The sequence below is a fragment of the Diceros bicornis genome, chromosome 29, assembly GCF_020826845.1.
Source record: "Diceros bicornis minor isolate mBicDic1 chromosome 29, mDicBic1.mat.cur, whole genome shotgun sequence".
NCBI lineage: Eukaryota > Metazoa > Chordata > Mammalia > Perissodactyla > Rhinocerotidae > Diceros > Diceros bicornis.
Genome location: NC_080768.1, coordinates 21360020 through 21375085, shown reverse-complemented (window position 1 = coordinate 21375085; position 15066 = coordinate 21360020). Strand labels below are relative to the sequence as shown.

Below are 15066 nucleotides of genomic sequence, written 5' to 3'. Positions count from 1 at the left end.
CTAGACAGATGGAAATCAAAACACAATGCTGGGCTTGGCTCTTTTGATAAAATCAAATTGCAAGAATACAAAAAAATGAGGGGAATGTTGGATAATACAGAGGCAGCTCATTCACCTAAAGGCAAGAATGCAAGGAGGACTTTAGAAGGTCTGGAACGGCGACGGGAAAGCCACTGAGAACCCGAACCGCATTCTCTCTCCCGCTCTCACCATCAAAACATAAGATCACATAGCTGCTGAGAACACAAACTTCTGGAGATACGCTGTCTGGTTTTGAATCCTCACTCTGCCCCTTACAGCTGAGTGACTTACACTGGTTAACCTCAGTTTCCTCATCTGTGACACGGGGATAATAACAGTACTCACCTCATCGGGTAGTATTAAGGACAAATGAATTAATATGGTGCCTAGCACGTAGCAAGTGCCATTTAAGGATTTTCTTTCATCCGTACTATTGTTGTATTGTATACAAAAAAATATATTGCATTTCACCAACAAGAAAGAAATATAAATTAATGAGCAACTATACTTCACATATCATTCTCAAGAATTAAAAAAAGAAGTTCCTCTGCTACACCAGTAGCAGACAATTCTAGAAGAAAATCTAGCAGAAGTCATCAAAAATATTTAAAATATGTATAGAAAAGGAACTTGAGAATACACTTTAGAAATTTAATCTGAGGCAACAGAGAGATCTGCACAACAATTTAAATACACTGATGTTTATCACAGTTATTTATTTTAGTGACAAAATAGAGACAAATTAAATATCAGATACTAGGAAATAAACCCTCAAGAACTATGAAGTGACTGAGTTTTTAACCTGCTTGCCACATAACAAGTTAGCCTCCCACAGTTTCATGGATGATGACAGAAGACAGTAGACCCACAGGTCAGAAACAAAGGACTTTATACTCTCTGCACACCACGAAGCACGAGCTTCATGTCCCCATCAGCTCCCCCACACACCCCCTCCCCCAGTCTAAGAGGCAATATGGAGCAGCCCAGACAGATGCTGCATGAAGAGTAGATCTGTGTTACACAGGAGAAAATGTAGAGCTTAGAGTTTAAGAAAAGCGAATCTTACAAGAGGTCTGCTAGCAACCCTGACCAACCTTTGTCCCTGAGGAAAACATTATCTTTATTATCCTGGTCAGCAAACAAATCTGCCCTTTGCCCCTGAGGGAGAAACTATTTCTATCTTCCAAGGCTGTTGGCTACAAAATCATCCTTGAAGAGAGAATTCAGAATAAAAGTGCAGAAATGTTTAAGACCCATGGAGAATTGCCTCCTAACACTAAATAATTTATGATGCATTCATACAATGTGAGACCATGTAGTTATGACAAATCACTTTTCAGAGAAATGTTTAATAAAGTGATAAAAATATTTATGGTATACTATGACATACAAAAAATAGGTTCTCACTCTCCAAACTTATATACACACACAGAAAGGGAGAAAACAGACCTAATTTTGCTTCATATTGCTTTCCTATTTATATGTAAAGAAAAGGGCTGACAGTATATACAAAGTTAACAGCAGTTTTTCCTGGGTGTTGAGATTATGCATAACTTTTATTTTCTTTCTGCTCTTTCGAACTAAATTTTCTGTAGTGTATTACTTTCAAAATCGGAAAAAAAGGGTTTAAAAAATATATACACAGATACGATACCAAAAGCACAAGTGACAGAAGAAAAAATGGGTAAGTTGGATTTCATCAAAATTAAAAAGTTTTGTGCTTCTAAGGACACCATCAAGACAGTGAAAAAAAAACTGAAAGCTGGGAGAAGACATTGGCAAGTCATATATCTAATTAGGGACTTGTACCCAGAATATATAAAGAACTTGTGCAACTCAATAATTAAAAAGACAAATAACCCAATTAAAAAATGAACTCAGGATTTGAATAGACTGTTCTCCAAAGAAGATATACAAATGGTCATTAAGCACATGAAAAGATGCTCAACATAATTAGTCATTAGGGAAATGCAAATCAAAACCATGATGAACACCACTTCACACCCACTAGGATGATAAAATACAAGAGACAGACAATAACAAGTGCTGACAACGATATGGAAAAACTGAAACCCTCATACATTGTTGGTGGGATTTTAAAATGGTGCAGCCACTTTGGAAAACAGTTTGGCAGTTCCTCAAAATGTTAAACATAGGGTTGGCATATGATTCAGTAATTCCATTCTTAGATGAGTGAGATTCCACCTAAGAGGAATAAAAATATATGCCCACACAAAAACTTGTACATAAAAGTTCATAGGAGTATTATTCATAGTAGCCAAAACCCAGAACCAACACAAATGTCCATCAACTGATGAATAGATAAACAAAATGTAGTGCATCCACAGAATGGATAAAAAGGAAGGAAATACTGATACGTGCTGCAACTTGGATGAACCTTGCAAACATCACGCTAACTGAAAAAAGCAAGCCACAAACGACCACATATTGGACGATTCAATTTATATGAAATGTCCAGAAAAGGTAAATACATAGAGATATTAATGGCTGTTGGGGTGGCAGGAGGGAAAAAAGGGGAGTGACTGCTAATGGGTATGGAGTTTCTTTCTGGAGTGATGACATGTTCTGGAATTAGATCATTGTGATGGTTGTACATCTCTGTGAATATACAAAGAAGCACAGAATTGTATTCTTAAAAAGAGTTAATTTTATAGTATGTGAATTCTATCTGAGTAAAGCTGTTATTAAATATGTATATATATATACATACTATACACACACAAAAATCACCAATTATTAAAATAGAAAAGATATAAATAATTCAGAAAAGTAACAAAATGCTCAACAGACATATTTTTGAAAACATTTCAACCTCACTAGTAATAAAAAAAAAAAATGATGAGAGAATGAAGTGCTATTCCCCACTTTAAATTAGCAAATATTTTTTAAACAATAAAACCATGGTACAGTGAGAAAGACACTCTACCCTGTTTCTGGAAATTGACATAATGTTTTTGGAAAGTCATTTGGCAACATATATCAACCATAAAATTGTTCATCTTTTGTGACACAGTAATTCTACCTATGGGTCTATCCTAAGGGAGTAATCATATATGTAGATAATTAATAAACAAGATATTCATCATAACCTTATTGTAATAGCCTTATGCAGAAACAGTTAATGTGATAATGACATTTCTATAGGATAAAAAAATCACATAGTCTTCTAAAAGCATGTTTTCAAAGATCACAATATGGTAAGTTAAAAGAAGCATATTACAAAACCGAACTGGGTGATCCTAAATTTCTAAACAAACAAATAAAAAGTTAGAGTATTCATGCAAAAAAAACATGCCACAAGGAAATATACTCAAATATTAACAGTGGTTAATTTCTATATTGATTCTAATATAGAAGCAAAAGTAATATACTTTTATTACCCGAAAATTATTATTTTCAGATGAAAGAGAGAACAGTGCCAATGGTACAACGGTGCTGAATGACACAGAGAAAGTCTATCTTCTCCTAACTATCCTTTTTTATGTGTGTGTGAGGAAGACCAGCCCTGAGCTAACATCCAATGCCAATCCTCCTCTTTTTTGCTGAGGAAGACTGGCCCTGGGCTAACATCCATGCCCATCTTCCTCCACTTTATGTGGGACGCCGCGACAGCATGGCTTGACAAGCGGTGCATCGGTGCGCGCCGGGGATCTGACCCCGCAAACCCCGGGGCCGCCGCAGCGGAGCGTGAGCACTTAACAGCTTGCACCACTGGGCCGGTCCCCCTCATGACTCTATTGATCTCTCTCCATCACACAGAGAACTTGCAAATGAGATGATCATTTTCAAACGGGGGATATGGAATTTTCTAATTATAAGTTGGTGAATTTGACGTTAATTCTAGGCACGATTCTAAAATGGCTTCTTTAATGGAATTTTGTATGAACCTGGAAAAGGAAACCATCAATCAGAAGGACATCGTGGATTCACTCAGCCATCATCACCGACTACTTCATTTTTTCTTTGAGGAGCTATTTGGAGAGGTGATGGAGGACAAATTTATCAAATGGTAGATGGCACCAAACTGAAAGAACTAGTAAATCTGCTATCAGGATCCAGATCCTGGGAGATGGGAGCAAGTGGCTTAAGTCACTAAGAAGTCACATCTGCCTAATCTAGTTTCTTTCTTGGATGAGATCACGGATGACGTAATAGAGGGGAAGCTCATTAAACAGCAGATGGTACCAAACGAGAGACAGAGAAGACATGTATCAGGATCCAAAACAGAGTAAGGGATTAAGCAATAAGCTACATCCAATGGGATAATTTTCAATGAAGTGTAACATATTATTATTCAAGGAAAAGGCAGGGAAGATGTGACTTCAGACCACCATGTGCAAAGACAACTTAAGGGTTGTCTTCCACAATAAGTTCACCAGAAGCCCACTGAGATGTGACTCAATGATACATACAATTTAGAATAGTTATTAAATTTTACTCTCTCCCAATTCAACCAAACCTAAAGTAATCCTACGTTTTTGTAACTCAGTGAGTAAAGTAATCAGGACGGTAAAGGCACTTAAAACCAGGCCACTGGTTGGTTGCCAGAGCAGGCAGTGCTAAGCTAACTACTTAGGTAGGAGGGAAGGGTCAGGGAGATGGCAGCATGGTACAAAATACATGAAGGGCCATTTCCTGGAAGGAGGGCTGATGTTTTGGGCAATATCCCAAGGGACAGAACTAGACCCAATTACTAAAAACTACAGCAAGACAGATTTTCGACTAAATATAAGGAAAACTTCTTAATGGTTAGAGCTGTCCATGGTCATTATGGACTGCCAAGTGATACAGTGAGTACATCGTAGCAGAAGCGTGCAGCTCAGGGTGGCTGGGCACTTGGCTCAGAGGAAATTCAAACATGCTTCTAGACAGTTCTCCCCTCAGACACCTGGAACGCCTCCACGTCTTTGCTGACAAGAATCATCCAGACTCAGCTTAGGTACCTCTATTCCTTCAAGAGATAAACTAATTTCTTTTACACAAACAGGTATAATTGTGGGAAAGAACTTCTCTATATCAAGCCAAGACCTTCTCCTCTGCAATCTCTACTCTTTATTTCCTCTCTCTGGGACTATAAAGAATTTGCCTAAACCCCGGACCATATGAGAAGCTTCCAAATACTGAAAGATGTTGTGTAATAAGAACGCTTATAAGACTGTTCCTACTCTCGGCCATTCTACTCTGGACCTTGTACATTAACAAAATCGTACCAGGGATTTTCACAGGGGCACAAAACCCAAATCCCTAATAGTGGAGACAGGTTAAGCAAACTATAGTCAAATGAATAATAAGCAATCATTAAGACAATAAATAGGTGGATGACTTCTGAATATAAAATATATATACAAAATAACAGTGGGCAAAAAGTTCAGTAACAGAGCAAAAGCACACTATTTATGACTATATAAAAAGGGCATATTATCACAAATCAGAAGTGAATTTGGAGTGATATAAATATAACTTCATGCTCACTGGGTTGTTTTTCTAAGAAATTGTTTAAATGTGTAACAAGAAAAATCTATATTCACTTTTGAAGGAAACTTATCTATTCACACCATTTAAACAATTATTTCCAAAGTACTTAGGCTCTGTATACTATATAAATAATTCTATACTGTTGGATGTATATGAAGAGGAAGAATTTAGTTGTAAAATACATAAGATGTAATCACAATTTCCTCAAAAATTAAACATGGAGTCACTATATGACCCAGTAATTCCATTTCTAGAGATACCCCAAGAGAACTGAAAACTTATATTCACACACACAAAAAGTATATGAGTGTTCAGAGCAGCACTATTCATAATAATTAACAAGTGGAAACAACCAAAATGCCATCAATTGATGAACGGATAAACAAAATGTGGTACATCCGTAGAATGGAATATTATTCTGCACTAAAAAGGAATGAAGTACCAATACATGCTACAACTTGGATGAACCAAGAAAAGATTATGCTAAATGAAATAAGCAAATCACAAAAGGCCACATATTATATTATTCCATTTATATGAAATGTTCAGAATAGGCAAATCTAATAGAGACAGAGAGTACATTAGTGGTTGCCATGGGCTGGAGTGGGGAATGAGCAATGACTACTAACAGATACTTTTGAGGGTGATAAAAAGATTCTGAATTAGATGGTGGTGATAGTTGCAAAACATTGTAAATATACTAAAAAACACTTTATTGTAAATTGTACACTTTAAAATGACCAAAATGGTGAATTTTATGTTATTTGAATTCTACCTCATTAAAACTATATATAATCACAAAATGTACATAATTATATATATGCTATATTTTTCACATACTATATTGACACCCACAAGTACTTAACACTAATAGTATTAGAAGATTCACAATGCTGTACCTAGTCATGGGTACAATGCACATGAGGCTTGGATTACTAAAGCAAATACTAAAAACTGAAGCGCTGAACTCAAGAATTACTCATTCCTTCTATTATTCAATTATTCATTTATTTACTGTGTGCTTACTTCATGCCAGGAACTGTGTTGGGTGCTGTGGATACAGGGTGAACAAGATATGATCCTCCCTGCCACTGGGCTCCTGTCTAGCAAGGGAGCTTGACATTAAACAAATAATCACTCAAATAAATATAAAACTTGCAACGAGGGGCATGAGGTGAAAATACTGGGTTCTATGATAGAATATAACAGGCAGATCTGATTTATATGGGGAATTGGGCAATAGGTTTTTTGAGGAAATTATATTTAAATTAGAAACTAGAAAGATGAGAGATTTAGCCAGGTGAAGAGTGAGGATAAGAGTATCCCCCAGATGGAATGGCAATGCAAAAGTCCTGAAGCAGAAAAGAACCTGTCACATGTAAGAAACCCATGGAAGCCAGTGGTGATCAGAGGTTAGAGAATAATAAGACGACAGTCACAGAATGAGGCTGGGCAGTAGGCAGGGGTCAGTCTATACAGGGTCTTATTGGCTGCTCTTGGGATTCTCACTTTATATCCTGGGTACAAATGGATGCCACCCAAGAATTTGAGCTGGGAAGTAACATGATCAATTTGTGTCATAAAAGCATCACCCAGCCTCCCTCTGTGGAGAAGGGATTAGAGAACAAAGAGAAAACTAGACCAGTTAGGAGGCTAATGGCTCAGACTAGGGGGATGCGGCTGGAAAGGAAGAAGAGGCATTTTCAAGGTCTGTTTTGGAGTTTTGGAGGTCATCACATATTCCACTTTATAACCCAAATTTACATATGTGGAAAAAAAATATCTTCCAGAAAGACCAAAGCACACAAAGTAGAGATTATTTAGTCAGGATCCTAGACACATTAGCATCAATTTAGTACCAAACCAAATCCTACAAAATACTTCAAGCTACTTCTAGGAATTCTGACACCTTTTCACAGAACTAAGTTGTACTTGAACCTGAATTATCCCTCTGCTTCTTGCAGGGCATTTTCTTACCAGCAAGTTTTCAGAGAGGTAAAGAAAGCCAGACAATGGAGTAGAAACCCAAAAGTTCACTGTGATGAGTGCAAGTAAGGCTTGGTGTCCTCACTTCAACCCAACTGCAAACTAGCTTGTCCTCGGAACATTTTTCTTTCTACAGAGGAATCATTCTGGGAAAGAAACACCCTGCTTAGCATACGCTCTGTTAAAGGCTTCAGTTAAACACACACACACACACACCCAGAAAGAAATATGTGCAAAGCATTCCAGATTATTCATGTGCATCTGTCTCCTTAAACTGCGCTCCAGAGACTGAAGCAGAACACAGAGGCTGTGATGGATGGCACACAGTCTACGAAGAGGAAATGAATGACTTCCACGGCAGTAGGAAAGCAACTGTACATTGTACGTGCATGCATTTCTTTTCCTCTTAAAATAAAACCCTGCTACCCACATGGTAAATATCGCTTCAAACCCACAGTGGGTCAGATAAACAAACTCCGTGTATACTCCTTACAAACCACCCAAGACATGAAATCATGAAGCCTAAGGCAAGTTACCTATTAAGCTCCCCCAGAGTATGATGGAAGTAAATAATAAAGATGCATATGACCATCAACAATTATATATTTTACAACACATGATCTGTAACTAGTCTTATTCTCTTTTTCATTTATACTGTGAAAATTAGTTTTGCACTTAAAAATGTAAAATGAACAGAGATGTTGTTTAGCCTCAAGGAATCATTTCTATCTTTATCACTGTTAAGGTTTTCAGCTTCTTTGAGGTTGTAATGATTTATTACGATACATTGTATTTACACAACTGCATGACAGCTGTCTCAAATGCTCCTGGTCCTCCTCGATGCCTTGCATGTTAAGACCCAACTCTTCTAAGAAAGTTTCCTTCACTCTTGATGGTAGAGCCGATCCTCCACCCATTCTCCCTCTCTGCCCGCTGACCCTTGTATGTCTCTATCTAGATTTACAACCGCCTCCTCTTCCAGACTGGGAGCTCCCTGATGCTTCATGCTCCCAGGACCTAACACAGAGCCTTGAATATGAAAGATTCTCAAATGTTTGTGGAATTAAATGAATGAATGAATAAACCAAATCCACCCAACATCTGTAGTTTTTTATTTTTTCCACTCACGTTATCCTAAATGTTAACAATCCCCAATTCAATGACATTTCAGACAATTCTCCATTTTCCCCCATTTCTTTCCATTTCCTGATAAAAGGGGACTTCTGATTTGAAGTAATACACTACTTGGAGGGTGTTTATGAAAACCAGTTTTAAGAACAACTGAGAACCTTGCTTGCTGCTCAGGTTTACACACATGGCTTCGTACACAATGAGTTTGAACATAGACTAGAAAAGGTCTTTACTCCCCAAATTCATTCTATAGGAAAATGGCATCCAGTGTCCTGTCACTTTATCACTCTTGCTATTGACATTTACATCAGATATTTTTTAAAGGGCTCCTTCATCATGACAAAGAAAGGATGCCCTTGGCAAGGGCGGAGGGAGTCCGTAAGTTAAATTCGTCATTCCGGAATAAATTATTCAGCACCACTTAAACCCTGAAAGCTTTGAGCCACCTATCCTGTAGTTCATGGCACTCTCTTCTAAGTTTACAATTTCCCGATTGTGAGGCAACAATTTAATTCCATAGTACAAAATCAATACAATTTAAATCTACTGTCGGAACTGACATTCTCTAGCAAACTAAAAGATTTATTCTTCCACTGACATGAGATAACTGTAAAGCTGCTTTTACAAAGAGGTACTTAGAACCATTCCAGAATTTAGGAATGCATTCTTCTTACCGGACTTAAGGCAAAGCAATGGGCCTCCTCTCCCCCATGAAATGAGTGGGACCCCCGGGGCCAGCTAAGTTCTGACACTCAGACTTAGTTTTGACTTAACTCTGTCAAAGGCCTAGATTTTGAACATGAGATCATCCTGGAAACGCATGGAGCTGTGGCAGCAGTAACAAGAGACAACCAATAGGCTTTTAAACTACATTCTTTCGCTAGTTTAGGGTTTTTATCAGACAGGAATGTCGATTATCTTTTTCACTCTATAGAACTCTAAGTTCTATTACTAGTACAACTACGGGTAGGAAGGTTTGGTACAGCGGTCAACGTTTCCAGTGTTATTTAACTGGAATGATCAGGGACCAGTCGCTTTTGTTGAGTGGCAAAAGCTGGTGGTGTTTAAAACACACCAGTAGACGAATCTCTAAGCTGCACCCTTTCTCCCCAAAGAACGAAACAGGCTGGAAAAGGCAAGAAGATGGTAGGACTGATAATACCATTCAACTACAGCAAATAGGACCGCCCAGTGCAAGATCCATTGTGACTGATAGCCTGAGGATGGGATAGCGGAAGGGCGAGTTGGGTGGGTCTGAACCCTCAGATGCAACAAGCTTCCCGAGGGCATTCAGTCCACCTGCACATAACTCGATTCCTCGCACCTGTCATTAGGAAGGCTTGTTTCTCTCTCAAATGCTCAGAACAGCCAACAGAAAAACTAAACAAAAAACAAGGCGGCAGCAGCAACCTAGTGCCAAACCAGAAGCGAGCGTTTATCTGCAGATCAGCAGCCCCATTACTCAACAGACAACTGGGGTTCCGTCCCATCCACCCCTATGTCCACCTCCAAGGACAAGAGGTTAGACCCAGCAGCAGCCAAGGCTGGGCCTGTGAGGCACCAAGAGAAAGATCAGCCTCACAGGGAACCGGGAGATGCTCGGGCGCTGCCTCCTCCTCCCCCGCTCGCGGGGCTGCTTCGCCCCGCGCCCCGCAGGGAAGCCGGGCCTCCCGCGCGCTCAGCATCCCTCCTGCTGCTCCAGCTCCCGCCCTAGCTGCTCAGCCCGCGCCGTGCCACCAACCTTGGGCGTGCGGATGTGCTCCATGGCGAGCCCGGGGCTGCGGGGCTCCGGGCGGGCGCGGCCGCACGCACCTGCGCGTCTGCAGCGCGGCGGGGGGGCGCGGGGAGGGGGCTTCGCCGCCGTCCGGGATCACGCGGGCCGCGGGGCTTGGCTCCGCCCCCAGGGGCGGCGTGGCCGGCGTGCGGGGCCCGGGGCGCCCGCGCGGCCCTAGACCGCGCGCTGCTGCGCTCCGCTCACCTGCCCGCCCCGCCCCCGCCGTGCCTCGCTTCTGGCCGGGGTGGCCGGAGCGGGAGCGCTCGCATCCTTCCAAGAGGGGCAGCCAGCGTCATACTGTGGGGCTACTGTTCCCCGAGGCACAATGGGGGCCTTGTGTTGGGTGTGGCCGCTTGGAAGAGAGATGGAGAATACGTGCTACTCCACACCACCCATCGGCTTCCTTCCAGAGCGTTCCAGGATAGGTGGGACTTCAGGGTGGGGCAGAAAAAAGGCTGCCACATGCACTCAATGCCCAGTACGGCCTAGTGGGCTCCGTGTGTACACTTCAGCACGTAGGCAGCCGGCATAGCGTTTGGGATGAGGGTGGAAACAACAGCAACAGTGTTGGCGCCCCAGGAGGTGCTCTATGAAGTCAGGCCCCTCACATCAACCTGCGACTTCACTGTTGGAACTGTTGGAAGAGTTTTCCCTTGGCACCGGGGTGAGTCCTCATTTGCCATCTTCACTGAACTGGAAGATATAGATACAAAGAATCCAGTATAAGGTATCATTTTTCCATTTATGATATTGAGTAGTTGTTGCCATTGTGAGCATGAAGCCATTGGGAACAGCCAAAGAGAAGCAAGGCCCCCCACCTTTTTTTCTTGCAACTCTAAGTGTACAACCCTCCACCATAACTAAAATTTCATAAAACTCTACATAGTTCTTAGAATAATATCTCTTCAATTATTTCCTAGCTCTTACTCATCTCTCTTTCTGACTGGATTGCAAATGATTTGTAGAGACTCTATTTTTATCTCTTTTTCTCCAATTCGTGGTAGACCCATTGCAGCCTTCCAAATAAATGTTTATGTAATCAACACAGTGTTACATTTATTTTTAAATTTCCAGATCTCCTTCACATATCTTCTATCATTTCATCCTCCTACCGCTCTGGGAGGCAATTAAGACAATACTATAACTGACATTGCATAGGACAAAATTGCCCCAGGGTATAATTTCTTCGTTACTAAAGAACACCAAGAATAGAGCCAGGACCACTCTGATCACAACTCACACACTGGCCTAGTCTCCTCACTTATAAAATGAGAGTCACCTGCCTAGATGGTCTCAAAGATAGCTTCCATCTCCAAATTCCATCAGTACTAGGAATTCTATAGCCATTCAAGGGGATACATTCTGAATGGTTTAATGATCTTGGAATTATGTGCTTTCAGGGCTCTTCTATCCCTCTCCTGGTGGGCTTATCAAGAGTTTACTTGGCGAGTAATTTTTACACACAATTATTTCTGACCTGTTGCATATTAGCATAGGTGGGTTTTTTTTCCTAAAAAAAAGCACCCAAAACACTAATTGATAGGTGAAAAGATATAAATCTGAACAATTTAAGTAGCTTAATGCTAAGAAAAAATTTTCAGATTAGTTCAAAAATACATCTTCCATTAATCATAGCTATAAAATCAGCATTAGGTTAAAATGAGTCAGGAATTATACTCAAATTATTAGGGTGAATTAACATAGAATAAGCTAGAAATAAAATAACCATAGGGAAAGAAATCTCTATAAGTAAACATTTTGGTGCGATCTAACAGTTCTCTGAGGAATCCTCCTTGACTTGTCCCTCAGCCCCCATCACTATCCAAGTTACTAGGTCACAAACTGTGTTGACCTCTGATAGCCACTCTGCACTTCTGCTACTTACACTGCCTCCTATCCCCAAGTTCCACTGCTTCTTTGAACCCCTACCCAGTGAGGCAGAAGAGTTTGAACAAAGCAAAAGAATTGGAGGGCAGTGAAGTGAGGGAACCAAGAGTACCTCATTGAAATGGCTGACTCTGTTGATCCTAAGTAGGGCAAAAAGTGAAATTAGCCATTCATTTATTTAAGAAACATTGATGTTAATTGCCTGATGGTCCTACACAAAGTACTATGGCAGATGCTGTGAGATTTCAGGGAGACCCAGAGAAGAAGGATAGTGACATGGATAACACCAAGGAAATGAAAAGTAGACCAACCAAGATGGCCCCTGAGCTTGAGGAAATGCCAAAAGAAGCCTCAAGGAGATTGGTATCCTTCCTACATTTTCCGTATTAATTATACGGAAAGTAATGGGTAGACTCAGAATCATATACTTAGTTCTTCAAGTTTAATATCCAGTGTGTCTGGAATGAACCACGGGTCATTTGGATGGATGTTGCATCTCTGAGTATTCACAGAGCAGAAATCCCTCCATCTGGCCCCAGAACCAAGAAGTGAGAAAGGGAGAGAAAACTTATTCTTCTAACACTACATAATTTGCAGATGGATCCACACCCACATTTACGCTACATCAGCCTTTGCCCAGTGGGTTGCAAAATGGCTATTTTTCTCTAGTATTTGTGACTCCTGGATGGAAAATAAGCATATCTCAAAACTCTTTTCACCATTAAGCAAAATATCAGGCAATAGGGTTAAGACCTAGTTACCTGCATATTTATCAACCTACGTCCCTTGCCCAGGAGCATCATGGTTGTCCTCATTTTGTCCTCAGTATCTCAGGTTTCAGTGATTTTCACCTTTGTGAAAATGGTAGATATGACTGTACACATCAATATTTAATTCACCTGCCCTTCACAGTCACACCGGAGGCTACACTTGTCAACCCTGTTACTGTTGGGTGGGGCCATGTGAGAAGTGACATGTTACTTTTGGGCCAAAGTTGTGCAAAACCTGTGTGGCCCTTCAGCTTTCTTGTCCCTGTTCTTAATATTTGGAGGTCACATATGGAGATTCTAGAAAAAATAATGATGATAAATTTGCTCTAAATACATGATGTGACCATGACCCAAAACTATTCAGCCTTAGATTGAAATGAATGAAGAGGGAAATAGACTGTTTCCCCAAGTCATTCCTTGGAAAGGAACTACTCTGAAGAGTCACAGAAGATTCTTTTGAGTGAAAAGAACATCTTTTTGAGGTTGTTTTTGCATGAAGGCACTGAGATTTAAAGCTTAATTAAACTTTGTATCTAGCCTAGCCTATCCTGACTTTATAGAGAAGAGGAATCTGAAAGAGAATCAAAATAATATACTGTCTCTGCCTTCTGTGTCTCTGATCTTTTTAAGGGGGGTCAATAATGTCTTTAAAGAGCTCTAAGGGGAGCCGGCCCCATGGCATAGTGGTTGAGTTCGGCGCAATCTGCTTCAGCGGCCCGGGTTCGTAGGTTTGGATCCCGGGCGCGGACCTGCACCACTCATCAGCCATGCTGTGGCAATGACCCACGTATAAAGTAGAGGAAGATCGGCACAGATGTTAGCTCAAGGCTAATCTTCCTCAAGCAAAAAATGAGGAGGATTGGCAACAGATGTTAGCTCAGGGCTAATCTTCCTCAGCAGAAAAGAGCTCTAAGGACACACGTCATATGCCAAGACAAGACCTAAACTACTTTATTGTATATGACCAAACTTCTTCTAGAGAACATCTTCTTAAGAAATTTTTGTCACACAGATATTCTAGTTGCAAATAATATTGCTATAAGAACTTTTAAATAAAAACATGATATTAACTGGGAACTTTCCCAAAATCCTGTGATCTTCAGTGACCTGAGGAGATTTGGATACTTATCAAACACTTGCGAGACTTTTTCCGGAATACTTACACATCTCCTGAGGCAACTAAAACTTTTGATTTGGCAGCGAAGCCAAGAAATGTTTCCTCAGGGGAGTAGTATTGTTGATGATTACAAATTCAATAAAATCGTGTTCAGCACTGTTAAACCTCAGTGGCCCATGTTATGTGTGGAGAAGGGTACACATCTCTGAACATGCCCAGTCTCAGCTAGGAACGTAATAGATACCCACTATGCTAAGGTCAGAGCTGCATTTGAGGTTCTGCCTGGAAAAAAGATAGCATCCTCACCTTCAGGATTTTTATAAACTCGATGATGCAAAGTATCGATGTCTTCTTTGGCCTAGACCTGTGCCAGACATAGAGAAGCAGCACTCCATGGACTGCAGGCAGCTCTGCCTTTTTCTAGGAACCAAAAGAGAAACTCTAGGCCAGCATAAAAAGAGCACTTACTTCTGTGTATAGGCAGGTTTTAAAATAGTCTCTTATATTTTGTTCTCCTTCCAAGAAGGCACATTGCTCAAGTCCAAGTCTATGTCCTCAGGCCACTTATTATTGTTTATTGCCTTGCCACTGCCATCCCTTCAACCATCACTTGGATGCAGATAATTCCCATATCAATACTTCCTGTCCTGAATTCTCTCTATACTTAATGTATTATATTTCCATCTACCTGCTGAGTCCCTCCACTCAGATGTCCCATCAGGTGTAGTGAAAACATGGGCTCTGGAGTCAGACAGGCCTGTATTCAAATCACAGCCCTGGCATGTGTTAGCTGTGTGACCTTGAGCAAGTTTTTAACTACTCTCAGCCTCAGCTTTCTCACCTGTAAAATGGAGATAAGGATAATATCTCTATTGCTTAGTTTC

The 15066-nt window shown here is 40.6% G+C and overlaps 1 protein-coding gene across 2 annotated transcripts in view; it reads right to left on the bottom strand.

Moving 5' to 3' along the window:
- Positions 1–10475, bottom strand: part of MTMR7 (myotubularin related protein 7) — a 106538-nt gene extending 96063 nt beyond the window's left edge. Inside the window, exon 1 of one of the 2 annotated variants that reach the window (XM_058525084.1) lies at positions 10376–10475. In XM_058525084.1, the coding sequence (XP_058381067.1) occupies positions 10376–10399 (24 nt within the window). In that variant the 5' untranslated portion in view covers positions 10400–10475. The remainder of the gene's footprint in view (positions 1–10375) is intronic. The other variant, XM_058525083.1, reaches the window with a different exon arrangement.
- Between the last annotated feature and the right edge of the window lie 4591 nt (positions 10476–15066).